The sequence below is a fragment of the Tenrec ecaudatus genome, chromosome 1 (genome assembly GCF_050624435.1).
Source record: "Tenrec ecaudatus isolate mTenEca1 chromosome 1, mTenEca1.hap1, whole genome shotgun sequence".
In the NCBI taxonomy this organism is placed as follows: domain Eukaryota; kingdom Metazoa; phylum Chordata; class Mammalia; order Afrosoricida; family Tenrecidae; genus Tenrec; species Tenrec ecaudatus.
Window position 1 is genome coordinate 92868302 of NC_134530.1, and position 17823 is coordinate 92886124.

The 17823-nt window shown below is 44.4% G+C and overlaps 1 protein-coding gene across 2 annotated transcripts; it reads left to right on the plus strand.

The window, feature by feature from the left end:
- Positions 1–1426: 1426 nt before the first annotated feature.
- On the plus strand, positions 1427–17554 carry LEPROT (leptin receptor overlapping transcript). 2 transcript variants are annotated; one of them, XM_075557202.1, is made up of 4 exons: positions 1427–1556; positions 5141–5216; positions 11227–11413; positions 15552–17554. In XM_075557202.1, the coding sequence occupies exons 1-4, from the start codon at positions 1541–1543 to the stop codon at positions 15666–15668; spliced, it is 396 nt and encodes a 131-aa protein (XP_075413317.1). In that variant the 5' UTR covers positions 1427–1540; the 3' UTR covers positions 15669–17554. The 2 variants fall into 2 exon arrangements, with proteins under 2 accessions (XP_075413317.1, XP_075413313.1); XM_075557198.1 differs by lacking the exon at positions 1427–1556 and adding an exon at positions 2290–2443.
- Positions 17555–17823: the final 269 nt, after the last annotated feature.

A 17823-nucleotide genomic window follows, 5' to 3' on the forward strand; every position in this document is an offset into this window, starting at 1 on the left:
AAATAAAAGGGGTAAGTAAAAAAGTATTGCTAAAAATTGCAGGCATCTTTATTAAACAAAAATATAATATGGTGCAGATATAGTCCCTCAACCTGTTATTTATCTAGGTCTGTGCACATCTGTAGACAGTCTCCAGCTCTCTCACCCTCTCCCAACGAATTCTAGTTTTTTAATTTACCACACATTAAAGGGGTAGCTTTGGTATCCTCAAAAACAAACACCCACACCCACCTCACCCAAAGCTCAAACTGACCGCCTTCCAGTCGAGATCGACTCAGAGATAACCATGATAGGAGAGGGTAGAACTGCCCCTGTAGGTTTCTGAGACTCACGCCCCCACGGGTCAGCTGGCGGTTTTGAACCACACAACTTGCAGTTTAACTACCTTTGAATTTACCCTATTTTTCAGCCCACCCAGTTTTTATTATAGATGAATGGTCTTGGGCTACGTTTCTGCATTTATTTATCTATCATTTATTTATTTATGGCTGCTTCTTAAAGATTTTGTAGTTAATAAGCTAATAACTCTGGAGGGGCCCTGGTGGTGTAGTGGTTACACGTTGGGCTGAGACCCACAAGGTTGGCAGTTTGAAACCAACAACAGCTCCGGGGGAGAAAGATTGGACTTCCTACTCCCGTAAACAGTTCCTTCCTGGAAACCCACAGCGGGTCACAATGAGTCACCGTGGACTTGATGGCAGGGAGTTCGGTTTGGTTTAAGCCAATACCCTGGTCACTGCAGACAGGAACGCAAGATGCGGAATCACAAACTATTAATAATAAGTGGGTGCTACTTGCCCATAGTAACTTCCTTCCCCTCTACTAATACGCAGGGTTTCCAGGCAGCAAGTCCTGCGGTTCTCCACCCCCCCACAACCCCCCTCCCAGGAGTTCAGGGGCTGTGCAGGAGTGTTTCCACCTGTAGATGTAGATGTCAGGCGCGGCAGTAGTTTCCAAGACTATAAATCTTTATGGGAATAAATATTTATCCCATGGAGCTACTAGTGGACTACTGGAGGTTTCAACCAGCTGGCCTTAATGGTTAGCAATCCAATGTATAACTTCTTCGCCACCAGGGCACAAGCACAAAGGGTTCACCGAAGAACTATGGTTGATACTGTGGGTCTACGCTCAGATTCACCAGCCAGAGAGGGAGGGAACGCAGAGCCGCCGGGGCTCGGGAGACGAGGAGGCGGAGTTCGGGACAGGCAGGGGCGGGGCTGGCCCCTCGGGGAGCAGGATTCGGCCTATAGGAGCGGGGCTTTTAGGGGGCGGGACTCAGGGTTGGAATCGGGCCGGAATCTACATGTAGGGGCGGAGCTTCCAGGGACAATTTGAGGTTCGTGCTTGTCAGGGGCGGGGCTACGGGCGGGCTATGCAAAGAGAAGGCGGGCCCTGGCCCCGCCAAGGCGGAGTAGTGGGCCGGCGGGGCGGGGCTTTGCGTGGAAGGGCGGATCTGGGCCTTCTAAGCGGTCCTCCGCGGGAGCCGGGCCTAGCGGTGGCAGGAACCGGAAGTAGCCGCGGTCTCGGCTCAGGAGACATGGCGGGCGTTAAAGGTATATCCGCGGCCCCTGGCCCAGTCCTTCCGCGGTGCGGCCGGCCCCCTGCCCTGACGGTGCCTTGAGCGGCACCTTTGGCGCGCTTGTGGGGAGCGGCCGCTCCGGTGCTCGCCACTCTTTCCTCTTCTCCGGGTTGGGAGGCGCCCGCTGCTTCTCTTCCCTTGGGATGCGAATGGAGGGCAGTTTCGGGAGGAACCGCAGCCCTTCTTTGGGAGACCACCGGCCACACGGGGTCCCTCGGCCCCGCACGCGCGGGGTGCGGTGGTGCCGGCTCGCGCAGGTTAGCCGGGGAGCGTCTCCTCCGGCCCGGCGCTTGGGCGCCGCTCCCCTGCCGCGGTGCAGCTGCTCCATGGGGTCCCACCGCCCACCTCGGCCTCCCCGGGGTCCCCCCTGTTCAGGCCTCTGGCAGATCTCCTACTTCTTTCCGAGAAGCCACCGCCTCCTAGTGCTGTCTTCGCTGGGGAACTTCACGTTCCTTGTGAATTTTTCAATTGGTCAGAGTTGACTGCGGGCGGATGTTAATGGAAAGCGCCCAGAAATGCTCTATTTTCCGTAAATGTGGAGACTAGAAGCTTTTTTAGCATTGTTTTCTTTTTGAGACAAGAAATGAGCGATCGTGCAGTGTGTGTTTCTGAGAGGGACCCTTGATAAAAAGGGTACCAGGAACACTGCTTTTCCTTATCTGCAGCCTTCAGAGGAATGAGGGGCGGCAGCCACGAGAGAGGCTATCAGACGTTTGGGGAGGACATTCTTACGAATTTCTAATCTTATGAAGAGACTAGCATAACATATTTCCTTGTTGGAGTCCCCGCCCTTCTTGAAATTTATACCAGAAGATCTCTTCTCCCCACATAACCATATCCGCATGCGTACAGTATGTGTTGGTGTGTGTTCATTATGAAATATATCTGAGTGTGTGAGCTGCTAGCAGGAGATACATGCTTTCGTTATAGTTGGCTGAGTTCTCAATGCAGTATCAGGTTAGCAAACATGGTTAATTGGAATATGTCCCGTGTGTAATTTATCCATTTGGAGCCAATGGGTAGTGGTGGTGTGAATGCAGATACCTTAGTTCTACACAGTTTTTAGTTACAACCAGAACTTTTTAAACAATAATGTTTCATTATGTTCATAGACATTGTGACCTAGTAAAAAAGTTAGATATGAAATTGAAAGAGAATTGGGGAAGAAGTATTTTGTAGTTAATTCCATTCAACTTTTTTTTTGAGGGAGTACTGTATGCCTGAGATGGAAGTGGGTGGGAGAATAAATGGGAAGTTATTGTGAGGTTACGGCTGGAAACAGTAATTACTGTATAAATGTCTAAGGCAGTGGTGCTCAATCTGTGGGTTGCAGCCCCTTTGGGGGTTAAACGACACTTTCACAGGGGTCGCCTGATTCATAAGAGTAGCAAAATGACAGTGATGAAGTAGCAAGGAAAATAATTTTATGGTTGAGGGCGGTGGGTCACCACAACATGAGAAACTGAAAGGGTTGTAGCATTGGGAAGGTTGAGAACCACTGGTCTAATGTGTATTCCTGTGTAGGAAGATGTATTCCAAGTGGACATGTGGCATGGCATGGATGTGAGAGGAGGAGGCTAGACAGCGCATTTGTTTAGGGGAAGCTGCTTTAGTAACACTGTAGTTAGAGGGGAAGTGGTGAGAGTGGAAACTGGACAGGCAGTTATGGCTCAGTCAGCTATAGATGAGCTTCAAGTGTCAGGGCAACTGGTAGATGTGGATGGTGTGGTGGATGCCAGATTCATAGATTTGAAGATGACTGATGTGAAAAGGATGGATGGGAAGAGTGACCGTCAGAGGAAGATAGGTTCTTAGAAAGGTCCAGGCTTGAGATGATGAGAATCTGCTTTAGGGAAATGGTAGAGGATTCTAGAGATAAAGATTGTTTTGAGCGAATTTTTGGAAGTTGAGTCACTTGGACTTGATGAGTGTAGTGACAGTGTCCGTTCTTCAACATAGGATTCCAAGTTTTCGAGAAGACGCAGGATGATGATTCTGTTTTACCTGTCGTGAATTTGATTCTGAGTCGGAACCAACTCTGAGCAATCATTTCTGCTTTTATTGGTTATCCAGGCAGAGATGCTTGAAGCCTTTCCCTACCTTATGATTTTGAACTAACCTAAGGTAGCCCATGTCAGCTAACCAAATACATTTTTAACTGGTTAAATTGGGAATCTTTAGCTTTTTTTAACTTTAAAATATTTACATTGAAATATAATTCACATATCATAAAACTAAATAGCATCTGAGGTATTAAAGACTTCTGAGGTATTAAAGCATCTGAGGTATTAAAACAGCCATCTAAGTGAGTTGTCAGCTATGTCCTCATCAGGAGCACACCAGCCTGTGTGATCCAAGGATTGTAAAGTAAAACATCCAAGGTCAGAGGAGGGTTTTGACTTAGAGCTTAAATTCTGAGCACCCAGTTTGCATAAGGGTAGGGATGGCAGTGAAAACCAAAAATTAACATGAAGAGTCCCTACTCAGATTAAGCCTCCATTGAATTCCCTTGAACCATGTGAATAGTCTTGCCTTCAGACAAAGCGTATTGGCAAGTTGAGTATTGCAGATGTAGTTTGGTTAAAATTAAACTTATTATTTGTTTTCCCATTTGACCCATTTTTAATTGATTATAGTTTCTATTTTGCATTCACTTGGATTGAGGTTTTTCTGGTTTTATTTTGTTGTAATCATTGGGCTTTTGTATGATTTTTCTTAAGTGAAATCCAGGATAGGTAAATCTATGGAGACAGTAACTGGATTAATAAGTTCTTAGGGTTGTGGCAGGAGCCCTGATGGCGAAATGGTTTTGCATTGGGCTGCTAAAGGCAAGGTTGGCAGTTCAAAACCACTTACCTGGTGAGGAGAAAGACGGGGCTTTCTGCTTTTGCAAAGCATTACAGTCTTGGAAAGCTACGGGATCAGTTCTCCCCTGCCCGGTAGGGTTGCTGTGAGTCAGCATTGACTCGCTGGCAGTGAATTTGGAGCATGAGAGGGTTCTGACAGGGGAGCTTGGAGGCTAATGGAGAGCTTATAATGGTACAAGACTGAAGCGAATGTTCTTAAACCGATTGTGGTGGTGATTGCTCAACTCGCGTTGATATATTTCAACCATTGAGTTATATGCGATGTGAATTCTGTGTCAGTAAAAGTGCTTAAAAAAGTGAAAAAGACTAACCTCTTTAAAGTGGCTTTTAATGTATTCACACGATGTGTAACAACCACACATTACCAAAAGTCCAAACTCGTCACTGTTGAGTTGATTCCAACTCATAACAACTCAGAGCGGAACTGCGCCTTTCGGGTTTCCTGGACTGTACATGTTTGTGGAAGCAGACTGCCTCGTTTTTCTCCCACGCGCCTGGTAGGGGTTCAGACCCCTGGCTTTTTGACTAGCAATGGCGTGCTTTCAACCCTGGTGCTCCCTGGGTTCTGTGGTCCATTGTCACCACCCCAGAGAGCCACTCTACCCATTAGTGCTCATTTCTCGCCCTCCCCTCTCCATTTTCTGTCACAGTTCTAGGATCAGTGTTTAACTTTTAATTTTATTTTTTACAGCTCTTGTGGCATTATCCTTCAGTGGGGCTATTGGACTGACTTTTCTTATGCTGGGATGTGCCTTAGAGGATTATGGGTAAGCTATCCTTTCAAACAACAAAAAAAACTCCAAACCATTTTTCTTTTTGTGTCTTTGTCAGTAGTCGTATGGGTATAGAGAGTTGGGCCATTTTAGCATGTAGCTATAACCAGGTGAATTTATAAAGCACAAAATTTGAAACTTGGCTTGTGCAGTATCAAGGTCTTTTAAAAGTGGATTTTTTCTTTCATTTTACTAAAATGTATTGGGACCAGGTTCTGTACTAGATTCTTGGCATATATAGCATGTTTCGACACAGGTCTACCTTAAAGTTCTTTGTTGTAGGTGAGAATCAGATAAATTCATCAACAAATGACGTCTGTAGTGGAGACAGGGCTTCAGTCTGGCTCATTATAAGGTTCAACTGCTTAGAAATTTGCATTGCCATCCCAAATGTACTAAATCAGAATCTATGTTCTTAACAAGATCCCCAGGTGATTCCCCTAAAACACCTGGGAATCTATAAGTGTTACCTGATGACCTTGTTAGAGTATATACATCTATATCACCTAGGTGTCTGTGATCGCCTGGGAGCTAATTGCAGTGTAGACTCTGATTCAGCACAGACAGGCAGATTCTCAGGAAGGCCCTGACCTGGGACCAACTGGTTCACAGCCTCGGTGGACCTCTGCCAAGAACTGTGAGAGCGAGAGCAAGTGCCCCCGAGTCTCCCTGAGAGAGTTCGAGGAAGGCCTGCGTGGACGAGGTGGGACTTGCACGGAGATGACGTAAACATGAGTTTAGCAGCCCGATGGGTCAAAACGGTCTTCCAGGTTGAGGAAACAGTCAACACAATCCTTCACTCAACAGTCATTTGTTGAGTGCCTACCCTATTCCAGCCACTGTTAGGGGAACTGGGCAACAAGAAGTTGAAAACAAAAACGCCCTGCTCTCTGAGTCTGTATTCCAATATGGAGGAGGGCAGGGGAGTGGGCTCAATAAACAGATAAACAAATGGACAGTCTGTTGGGAGTAGGCAGGTTAGAAGGAATAAAACGCAGACAGGGCGCAAGGAGCTGGGGTGAGAAGTAGTTAGAGAAGCCCTCTGAAAGGCTGAAAGGTGACCGCAAACGTAGAGAAAATAAGGAAGCAGATCATGTAGGGATCTGGGGTGAGAAGGTTTTAAACCTCTGCTGCCATTGAGTCTATTTCAACTCAGTGACCTTGAACTGCCCCATAGCGTTCCCAAGGCTGTAATCTGTACGAACTAGAGTGCCATGCCACATCGTTTTTCCTTGGAAGAGCTGATAGATACCAACTGCTGACCTCCTGCTAAACTGCTAAGCACTTAACCTCTGCACTACCAGAATTCCTTAAGAGGATTGAAGGCCCAAGACAGGAGAGTGCATAGGTTTTTTTTCCCAGAAACCATGTATGGTTCTTTGTGTTAGGGAAGAAAGGAAGTGGCAGAAGTTGTTGGTCAAGAATCCAGGACAGGGGGAGGGAGGGTAAAAAGGACTGATACCAAGGGCTCAAAAGAAAGTAAAGGTTTAGAAAATAATGAAGGCAACAGATATACAAATATGCTTGATACAATTGATGTATAGATTCTTATAAGAGCTGTAAGAGCATCCAATAAAATGATCTTTTAATAATAATAATAACAGAATCCAGGACATAGAATCAGTCCTTTTGGGCTTAGTATGTCATGTGCAGGAAAAAACAAAAACTCAACGCCGAGTAGATTCCAACTCAGGGTGATCTGCTCCAGGGTTTCCGAGGCTTAAACCTTGACGGTAGCAGGTAGCCGTCTCTTTCTCAGAGGAGAAGCTGCTGGGTAAGCAGTCAAATGCTTCCCCCAAAGCACCGCCAAGGCTCCGATGCAATGTGAAGAAGGTTAGACTTTATTCTTCAGGCAGTAGGTGCAAGAATCTTGAGAATGGGTTCGCCTCCACTCACTGCCATTGAGTTAGTTCTGACTCATAGCGATCCTATAGGACAGGGTAGAACTACCCTTCATCGTTGCAGGAAAAAAGACCACCGCATCCTTTTTCCCATGCAGCTAGTGGGCTCCACCCACCCACCTTGCTGTGAGCCGTTCTGTGCAGTCTGTTCTACTGCCAGGGCACCTTGACAGGCAGCCTCAGGGGAGCTTTTATGTTAAGATGGTTACTCTTTGGTCCTTTAAAAAAACAAACAAACAAGCAAGCAAAATTAACATTTAAATGTTTATGTAAACAAGGTCGCGTCTGTATTGACAGTTGTCTTCATTGGACATTGGCAGCATGGTCTCAATGGCCACATAGAGCTCTGCATTCCAGGAAGAATTAGCAGCTCTTGGCAGATGTCAGGTGTGTCTGTTTCAGGCCTTTGCCCTCTCAGTGTCTCAGTTTCTTTTTTCATAAAGTTAGAGCTTTGAGCTAGAGAATCTTTGAAATTCCCTTCAACAACATTTGGTCATTCTTGTTACATACTGTTATGGATTGATTATGTACCCCCACAGGCCCCTACCCTAATTTGTGAATCCTGACCTTCATGCTTATGGTTATAATCCCCTTTGGAAATAGGGTCTTGGCTTTATTAATGGAAGCATATCACTATATCTCCTATCCTATCCAGTCATTGGGTGGTAGAATGAGCAGTGTAGACAGAAGCAGGCAAGCGCAAGTTGTGGTGGTACATGGGTGCGGGCAGATCACCAAGGACCCAAGGAATGGAGAAGCTGCGACAAGGATTCCCCCCAGAGCCGAAAGAAAACCTTCCGTAGAATCGGGGCCTTAAATTCGGGCTTTCAGCTCCTAAGATAAGATCAATTTCTCCGAGAAGGTAAATCATTTTATTGGGGGCTCGTACAACTCTTATCACAATCCACACTTACATCCATTGTATCATGCACTTTTGTACATTTGTTTCCCTCATCCTTAAAAACATTTGCTTTCTACTCGAGCCCTTGGTATCAGCTCCTCATTTTTTCCCTTTGCTCCCCACTCCCTCCTCCCCCATGAACCCTTGATAATTTATAAATTATTATTATTTTGTCATATCTTACACCATCCGATGTCTCTACCCACTTCTCCGCTGTCCACCCCCCAGGGAGGAGGTTATATGTAGATCCTTGTAATCTGTTCCCCCTTTCTGCATCACCTTCCCTCCACCCTCCTGGTATCACCACTCTCCCCACTGGTCCTGAGCGGTTCATCTGTCCTGGATTCCCTGTGGTGATAGTGTATTTTGTAGTGTGTATAGCACATAGGTAGTTGGGAAGCATATGGCATTTTTTAGTAAATTGTTACAAGACATTGGATTTGGGAAAGAAAACATTTTTGTTTTATATTACGTTATTATTTTAACCATTTATAGTAGACAGAGTTGATCTAAAGTTTGCATATCAGTATCATTCCTTCTATACTTAAAGATTGATGGTTAAGCACTCAGTTATTAACTAAAAGGTTGTTAGTTTAAACCTACCCAGTGGATCTACCAGAGAAAGATCTAGTGTTTCTCCCTTAAAGATTACAACCCTATGGGCAGTTCTGTCACATAGGATTGCTATGAATTGAAAGTTGACATAGTACTTAGCAACATTGAAAATCCAGTTCTTGATTTGTTCATTCAGTAGTTATCAATGAAGCATCTTGTTGCAGTCACGAGAAGTGAGTGGTGACTCAGCACGACAGAGTGGACCTCTGTTATGGGAAGAACTAGATGGTGCTGGCCTACCACTGCTGCCCAATCTGAAAGTGATTGGTCGCAGTAGGTTACCCTGGATAGTGTGCAAGAAAATTGTAGATTAAAAGATTTAAAAGACTAGGCTGGCTGGTCTGGTAAAGACTTTTAGAACCCCCTGAGCCTGTGCCCTTTCTGAAGAGCTCAAACTCACTGCCAACAAGTTGAATCTGACTCATACTGACCCTATAGGACAGAGCAGAGCTGCCCCTGCAGGTTTCTGAGACTGTTCAACTTTGCTGGAGTTCAGAAAGCCTCCTCTCTCCCTTTAAGCCACTGACTTGACTTACCTTTAAGCCACACACTACATAAACAACACCAAGGAGGTATAAACACTCCCTAGAAGCAGCTAAGGAGCCCTGGTGATAGAGTGGTTGTGAGTTGAGCTGCTAGCCGAGGGTCATCAGCAATTCAAAATCACCAGCCACTCTGCAGGTTAAAAGTTGCACTTTCTACTCTAGTGAAGAGTTAGCCTTGGAACCCCAAAGGGGCAGTTCTACCCTGTTCTATACGGTTGCTGTGAGTCAGAAGTGACTCAGTGGCAGTGAGTGAGAACCAACCAACCACATGAAATCAAAGGACACCATTTCCCAGGGGTAAAGCTCAGAAGGCAGGCAGGAAGGCCTAGGATAAAGGACAAATGAAAATGGTAAACCAAAGGCTGAAGCAGGAAGTGTGCTGTGATTTTTGTGGGGGTTGCGATCAGTGTCATGAATCAAGTTGTATATTTGTTCTGCAAACATTCACCTAAATGACGATTAAAATCTTAAAAATAAAGTCTGTTGTCATAAACAAGAAACTTGGTGATAGGATTGAGCGCTGTGCAGAAAGTGCGGGGGTGATGTGCTAAGAGTGACTCGAATGCTTCCGGGTAACTGTTCAAGGAAAGCCACTTTCAGGAGGAGAGCACTGCTCAGTGTAGAGCAGTGGTTCTCACTCAACCTGGGGTCATGACCCCTTTGGGGTTAGATGACCCTTTCACAGGGGTCGCCCAATTCTTAACAGTAGCAAAATAACAGTTATGAAGTAGCAACAAAAATAACTTTATGGTTGGGGGTCACCACAACATGAGGCACTGTATTCAAGGGCCTCGGCATGAGGAAGGTTGAGAACCACTGGTGTAGAGACAGTGATAGCCTTCAATCTACCAGGGATCCAGTCACTGGGAGAGAACGTTGCAGGCAGAGCCCAGCTAGTGCAAAGGCCTCGCCACAGTGAGCTTGCAGGGTTCAAGGAACAAAAAGGGAAGATAGGAAGATGATGCCTGATGAGTGGAAGAACAAACAATACAAGACCCGGCAAGGCTTTATAAGGAGCCCTTGTGGCTTAATGAATTATGTGGGGGTCTTTGAAGCACAAGGTCACAAGATCAGCAGTTCGAAATTACCAGCTACTCTACCCGAGAAGAGGCTTTGTGCTCCTATGAAGCTTTACAACCTTGGAAATCCACAGAAGCAGTTGCACCCTGTCCTGTGGGCTCATTCGGAGTTGGGATCCACTCTGGCAGTACGTTTGGGGTAGGATTTTGTAGACCAACGCAAGGAGTTTAGATTTTAAGTGTGATAGGAAGCCATTGAATTATTTCAAGATTCTTACTGAGAGGATCTTTACTGACTTAGGGTGCACAAGCCTTTGTACTGGCACACAGCAAAAACAAATGCTGCTGAGATAATTGCCTTAAAGAAATACAAAACATAGATTCCCTGTGACCTGTGGTAAAGTAAGCTCTCAGCTGCTGGTTTGAAAGGCTGGTGGTCCATACCCATCCAGCCACTCTACAGGAGAAAGGCCCTGTGACCTGCCTCAGTAAATTACATCCTAGGAAATCCTACGGTAGGTTTTTGTCAGATAGTGTGATTTAAAGGCTTCATGGTTATGCGTTGGGTTATGATCTAAAAGGTCAGCAGTTCTAAACCACCAGCCGCTCTGAAGGAGAAAGATGAGGCTTTCTGCTCCTGTAAAGTTATAGTCTTACGACTCTCAGCGACAGCTCAACCCTGTTTACTAAAGTCGCCATTAGTCAGAATCGACTCAATGGCAGTGATTTTGGTTTGGTAATGTGGTTTAATAGTTGGTCTGCTCTGAGGCACTCAGTAACAGCAGTACAGAGAATATTGTGCAGTTATCCCCTTATACGATATAAACTACCTGCATATTAATGAAGGAGTCATTTTTAAATGATCAGTATTTATCTGGTCATGGTAAAAACCATCTTCTATACTAACACGAACAATTGGATAAGTAAGTTGGGGACATAATTATGCTTTAAACATAATGTCATTTGCTTAAAATTTAATTAACTTTGCTTTTTGTTTTTTTTCCTCCTGGGTCCCTCTGACAGCGTGTACTGGCCATTGTTTGTCCTGATATTTCACGCCATCTCGCCCATCCCCCATTTTATTGCCAAAAGAGCAACATATGACTCTGATGCAACCAGTACTGCTTGTCGGGAACTCGCATATTTCTTCACTACTGGAATCGTTGTTTCCGCCTTTGGATTTCCTGTTATTCTTGCTCGTGTGGCTGTGGTAAGTGCTGCTTTCTATTGTTTGGCCAGATTATGAGTGAACTGACTTCAGACACCTGTGGCTGGAACCTCAGCTTCTTTTCAAACCAGACATCTTGTTAGTTTTTCTCTTTCTCCCTTTCAGATCTATCCGTCCTGACCTTGACCATGTTTTCAGGATGTTTTGTTCATTTCTTTGACAACCCTTAGCTAGACCTTCCTCTGTCTTGTGTTTTCTGCTTTAAGCTGTTCTCTGGAATTATCGTTCCATCCCAGCCTCCTAAATATTAGGGCAACCCACAGAGACTACAATAGTAATAGATTTCTAGGTGCAAAGTGGAGATCATATCAAATTCTTTGCCTGCAAATAGAATCAGATACTTAATTTTCAACTGAATAATTGGCATATATTGAGGGACAGTTATGTAGATATGTATAGTGAACAAGAGGAACACTGGTGGCCAAGCCTTGAGGACGATGTCACTGCTCAGAGAAGCCAATGCACAGAGAGGACTATATGGCCGGCCCCACTGTGAGACATGACATCCCTCACTGACCCATGCCCATACGGGGGACAACACTGGAGATACAGTGTGGGAATTATACCTGATCTGACCCCAGCACACTGAGGCTAAACACTAAGGCTGTGCAACAGAACAGCAAGAGCAGCAGAGCAAGGAAGTCCGGAGGGAATACGAAAAATAGACTTTGGAGCCAGGGTGTGGTACCCCATCAGAGACCAGAAAACACTCCTAAAGGGCAGCAAACAGACCTTGAACTATTTACAGGCTTTTCTCTTTATTTTGTCATTGTTTTTGTTGTTGTTTTGTTTTCTTTGGTTGCTTTGTTTGCTCTGCCTTGTTTTTGTACATATTATTATCTCTGCAGGTCTATCTAAATAAAAATAGGTGGAATAAACAATCTGGTTCCAGGGGACATGGGAGGGGGAGAGGTGGGGGAAAGGAAGTGGGTGTGAAACCCAGGGACAAGGGAACAACAAATGATCCAAAATCTGTGGCAAGGAGGGTGTAGGAGGCCTGGTAGGGAATGATCAAGGGCAATGTAACTGAGAGGAATTATTGCAACCGAAATGAAGGCTGAGCATGATAGTGGGACAAGAAGAAAGTAAAAGGAAATAGAGGAAATAACTAGGAGGCAAAGGGCATTTATAGAGGTCTAAATACAGGCATGTACATATGTAAATATATTTATATATGGTGGGGAAATAGATCTATGTGCATATATTTATAAGTTTAGTATTAAGGTAGCAGGTGGACATTGGGCCTCCACTCAAGTCCTCCCTCAATGCAAGAATACTTTGTTCTATTAAACTGGCATTCCATGATGCTCACCTTCCTGATATGATTGCTGAAGACAAAGCGGGTGCATAAGCAAATGTGGTGAAGAAAGCTGATGTGCCTGACTATCAAAAGATATAGGGTCTGGGGTCTTAAAGGCTTGAAGATAAACAAGTGGCCATCTAGCTCAGAAGCAACAAAGCCCACATGGAAAGAAGCACACTAGCCTGTGTGATTACGAGGTGTGGATGGGATCAGGCATCAAAGAACAAAAAATCATATCATTGTGAAAGAGCGTGAGTGTGGAGACACAAATCCCATCTGGACATCCCCTTACAGAAGGATTGTGGAGAGGAGCCTAGCCAGTCAGGGTGCAGTGTAGCAACAATGAACCATACAACTTTCCTTTAGTTCTTTAATGCTCCCCTGCTCCCCTTCACTGTCATGATCCCAATTCTACTTTACAAACCCGGCTAGACTAGAGGATGTACACTGGTAGGTAGGAATGGGAAACACAGGGAATCCAGGAAGGATGAACCCCTCAGGACCAGTGGTGAGAGTGGCGGTACCAGGAGGGTGGAAGGAAGGTAGGGTAGAAAGGGAAAACCGATAACAAGGATCTACATATAACCCCCTCCCTGGGGGACGGACAACAGAAAACTGGGTGAAGGGAGACATTGGATAGTGTAAGACATGACAAAATAATAATAATTTATAAATTATCAAGGGTTCATGGGGGTGGGGGTTGGTGGAGAGAGAGGGGTAAAAATGAGCTGACATCAAGGGCTCAAGCAGAAAGCAGGTGTTTTGAGAGTGATGATGGCAACAAATGTACAAATGTGCTTCACACAAAGGATGTATGTATGGATTGTGATAAGAGTTGTACGAGCCCCAATAAACTGATTTAAAAAAAAAAAAGAGGAACCCTGGCTGCATAGTGGTTACCCTTTGGACCGCGATCTGCAAGGTTGGCACTTTGAAACCATCAGCGGCTCCATGGGAGAAAGACTGGGCTTTCTACTCCTGTAAAGAGTTACAGTCCCAGACACTTACAGTTCTCCCCTAGCCTATAGAATCGCTGTGGGTCGGCATTGACTCAATGGCAGTGAGTGAGTGATAGTGAATAAGGTGACAGCCTTTTTAGATTTAATGTAGAAGTTTCTGTCCCCCAAAAGCACATAGTGGGTACAGCTTATTCAGTTCTATGATGTTTTATGATGCCTGCAGTCTACATCCTTACCTTTTTTCCCTCTCTGTCCTACATTCTGTTTGGGGTTATGAAATAGGAAATTTGCACAAACCGCACTTAAACACATTTATTAAATATCTTTGGATCACCCCGTTTGAACAACCCCAAGAAGAGCACAGGAATGGGCATGATAAGTGTGTGTACTCTTAAGTGCACCGCTGATGGTGATTGAAATACGACCAGAGCATCATAGGAGCATTGAGAGGAGAGGAATTAGAGTTTGGGCAAATCTAAGGGAAACTGGTATAAGCGATAGTGTTGTGCCCAGACGAGGTCAAGTAGCCCACATGCTCTTTAAAGTTGATAAGCCTCGGCTAGAGCCCAGTTCTCCATTGACACCGAGTGCTTAAAGGAGGGGAGTTTTTATGCTGTGGAATAAACAAGGCACAGGGGCAGGTGGCCTCGTGCTATATGATAAAAAGGAACTTATAAAAATTAAATGGTTTACAAGCAACATCAGCAATTTCAACAATAATGCAATGGATCAGCAGTTAACAGAAGTTACAAAAGGAATTACACGTGGGTCAATACAAAATGGCTACACTTAGGCTAATTTATACAGTATGGTTACATTGTTAAAATGGCTACATTTGAGTTAACTACATTATGGTTACACTGGTGCTAATTGTGGGGGTTACTACAATAGCTTCGAGTGTGAAATACAATTGGTAGACTAGAGTAATCCAGCACATTATGCTAATAGTGGTAGAATCGTTCTCGGAAAGATTAGTAATGGTCACACAAATTGAATGTAGTCAATGTCACTGAATTTACATATGGCCTTTGCTGATTCGGTGTGTGTTTTCCTGTGTGTATTGCCACCATGATGAGCAGTTCAATATGATGGAGCTAAAGGGAAGTCCTTGTGATTGAGGCTAGAGAGGTGGGGAAAGCCTGAGTAGGAATGGTTTTAACGCCATGTCAATTTCAACTTGATGTAGACAGTGGAGCAGCATTATGTTCTTGATTCGAATATTTTCATGGCCTTGTTCTTCCTGGGCTTTCCACGGTACACACTTAGTGCTGCTGTCAAGATACTGTTTTTGTTTTTCAAAACTGCATCATGTTCCCTGAAACATGTTTCATTGGTGTCTGTTGCTTCTGCAGAGACAAAGAGACAAGGCTCGCTAGAGGGTGCTCTCACACCCCAACTGTGCCTCCGTAAAAGCAAACAGCCAGGCTGGATGTCCGCTTTGATTTATACCCAGATTGTTTATCTAGGCTTTTGTCACGAATAGAAAAGAAACAAACAAACACATAGCTCTTCTATCCTACTTGCCATAGAAGGCGGCAACTTTCAGTACTCAATATTATAATTGGACCATTCATAATCTGATTGCAAGTATCTTTGGCAGTTTTATCCACCGAAAACAAGTAGAGAAATATGTCTAATGGGGGCCATGTTAAGGATGGTACTAGACTTAATAACCATCGTGGAAGTAATTGGACTAATTACTGATGAGGTCTGTGTCCCCCACCTGTTACTTACATGAAGCCTGTTAGCAGATTTGTGTAGTAGTTCCTTGAGTGTTCCTAATTCAGTAAACAACAGATTTGCAAGTAATGTTGTATGACTAGAGGCTAGAGTTAATCCTTCTCTTTTTCTGTTTCAGATCAAGTGGGGAGCTTGTGGCCTGGTGCTGGCTGGCAATGCAGTCATCTTCCTCACAATCCAAGGCTTTTTCCTTGTATTTGGCAGAGGAGATGATATTAGCTGGGAGCAGTGGTAGTGCTTGCTTCTGATACTATGCATTGAACACATTTCTACATGTTTATGTGGACGGACACACATGGCATGTTACTATGAAATTTAATAGGCTGTTTTTTATACCTTTATATCATGTTCACTTTAAAGATGACTAAATGTGTGAAACATTAGCCTTATTCTCAGCAAATAACCCCATGCCATCCACTCGCTTCCCACTCATAGTGACTCTAGAGGAGACAGTAGAATGACCCCATAGGATTGCCAAGGCTGTGATCTTGATGAAATCACATTGCCACATCTTTTTTTTTCCCACAGAGCAGCTTGCGGTTTGAACTGCTGACCTTGTGGATTAGGAGCTAAACACTTAACCACTGGGCTACGAGGGCTCCTTCCCAACAACAAACCTCTCCATTTAAATTGAATGATGTTACTGCATTTTTTCATAAGTAACAGGCCTAAGTAAATGATCCACACATACATTGTAGGGCACAGCACACTTTAAAAATAGCATGCACAGAAGTATGTAAACATGGTTTGGGACCTGCTGCATCTACATCTTTTGCCTGGGCTATGCTTGTGTCAGCACACAAAACCGGGGCAAGTCTCAGTTCTACTTAGCATTGCTAAGATCGTGGTCCCCTCTGTCTGCTGTACACTTTTCTCCAAAGTGCTTGCCTTGTTCCAAGTGCATAGGCATTCATGGACCTTTGTGGAAATGCAGATTCTGAGACTGTACCCCAAACCATTGCAGTTGGGGGATGTGTAGTTGGCCTGAAATGTAAACACTAACTAAAAGGTTGGCAGTGAGAATCTTCCCCAAGATGCCTTGGGAAGAAGTGCCTGGTGATTTCTTTCAAACGATCACAGCCATTGAAAGCTCTGTGGAGGCCAGTTGTTCTCTGATACCGCAGGGTCACCATGAGCCCAGTGGACCCGATGGCCATGGGTTTGGATTTTTGGTAGCAGAGAGGACCTTACTCTTTGGAATTTTCCAGGTGTTCAGACTTATGGCAGCTAGCCTGTTCTTTCTCCTTGGGAAGGAGGTTCTAAGTAAGGCAGGAGCAGCAATTTCCACTGTGTGTAGGGGAGGTCAGGGTCGGGGTTGGGGGTGGGATGGGTAACAGTGGGATGCAGGGAAGACAGAGACACTGGAAGCTGTCCCTGCTTTAGCAAGATGGAGAATAGCTAAGTGATATTTTGTAATTTCCCATTGTAATCAGGCCTGTGCATTCTCCGTGCTCCACTTCCCTCCTGTCCCCCAGTTCTGATGTACTCTGGTTTGTTCTGGATTCCTCATTGTGTGAACACACGGGGCCAAGTAAGCAAGGTGGGAGAGTGTACTGCTTCACTCTGTCTACATGGTGATTTGCACGTTGTGCTTCATGTCCTAAATGACTTTTTTTTTTTTTTTTTACCAATTTCTGCCACCTTTAACGGGATCTTTGAAAATCCCTTTTCTGCTGGACACTATAATCCCAGTTTTGCTAGCTCAACTAACTCTTTGTCCATGACTTACTGAGGTAAGGAAATACGGGGGATAGAACCACATAATCAGAATGACCAGTGATTTCGAATCCTTGTTCATTTATAACTAATGTACTTGCAAAACACTTCGACCTGGGAGGGTGCAATCTGAGTAATTGCTCACTGCTTCCTGTTCAGTTCACGCTGCGGGGACCAGGAGGAGGAGTGACTGCGATGCCCACAGAGATAATGTGTAGACGGATTTCTTTGTCCTCCTGCATGATTGTATGAGTTTATTGTTCTGTATATGTATAGATGTATCCATGTTATTTCCAATATTTATATTAGAAAAATTATTTCAATACTCTATGATTTCAACCCATCCATCATTTTTAATAACACTGACACTTACTGTATTGTAATAAATTTCACTTTTAACACAAATGAGAGGTTTAATTTTAACGTCTTTATTCTGACATGTTCATGCTTAAAAAGATAACTCGATGAGAATTTCTTGGTATTTTGAAATGGGAAGTTTTGCGGCAATAATCTGTCCTGCAATAACAAAATAGCAATAATTTTTAAGCTGTATGTTGAATGTCGGAGTTGACTTGTCATAGCTATTTCTTGCCCTAAGATGGCACTAGTGATGAATGTCTATTACCTTTTGTGGACGTGTCCTTGGTGTATATTTCATATAACCAAGGTAGCCT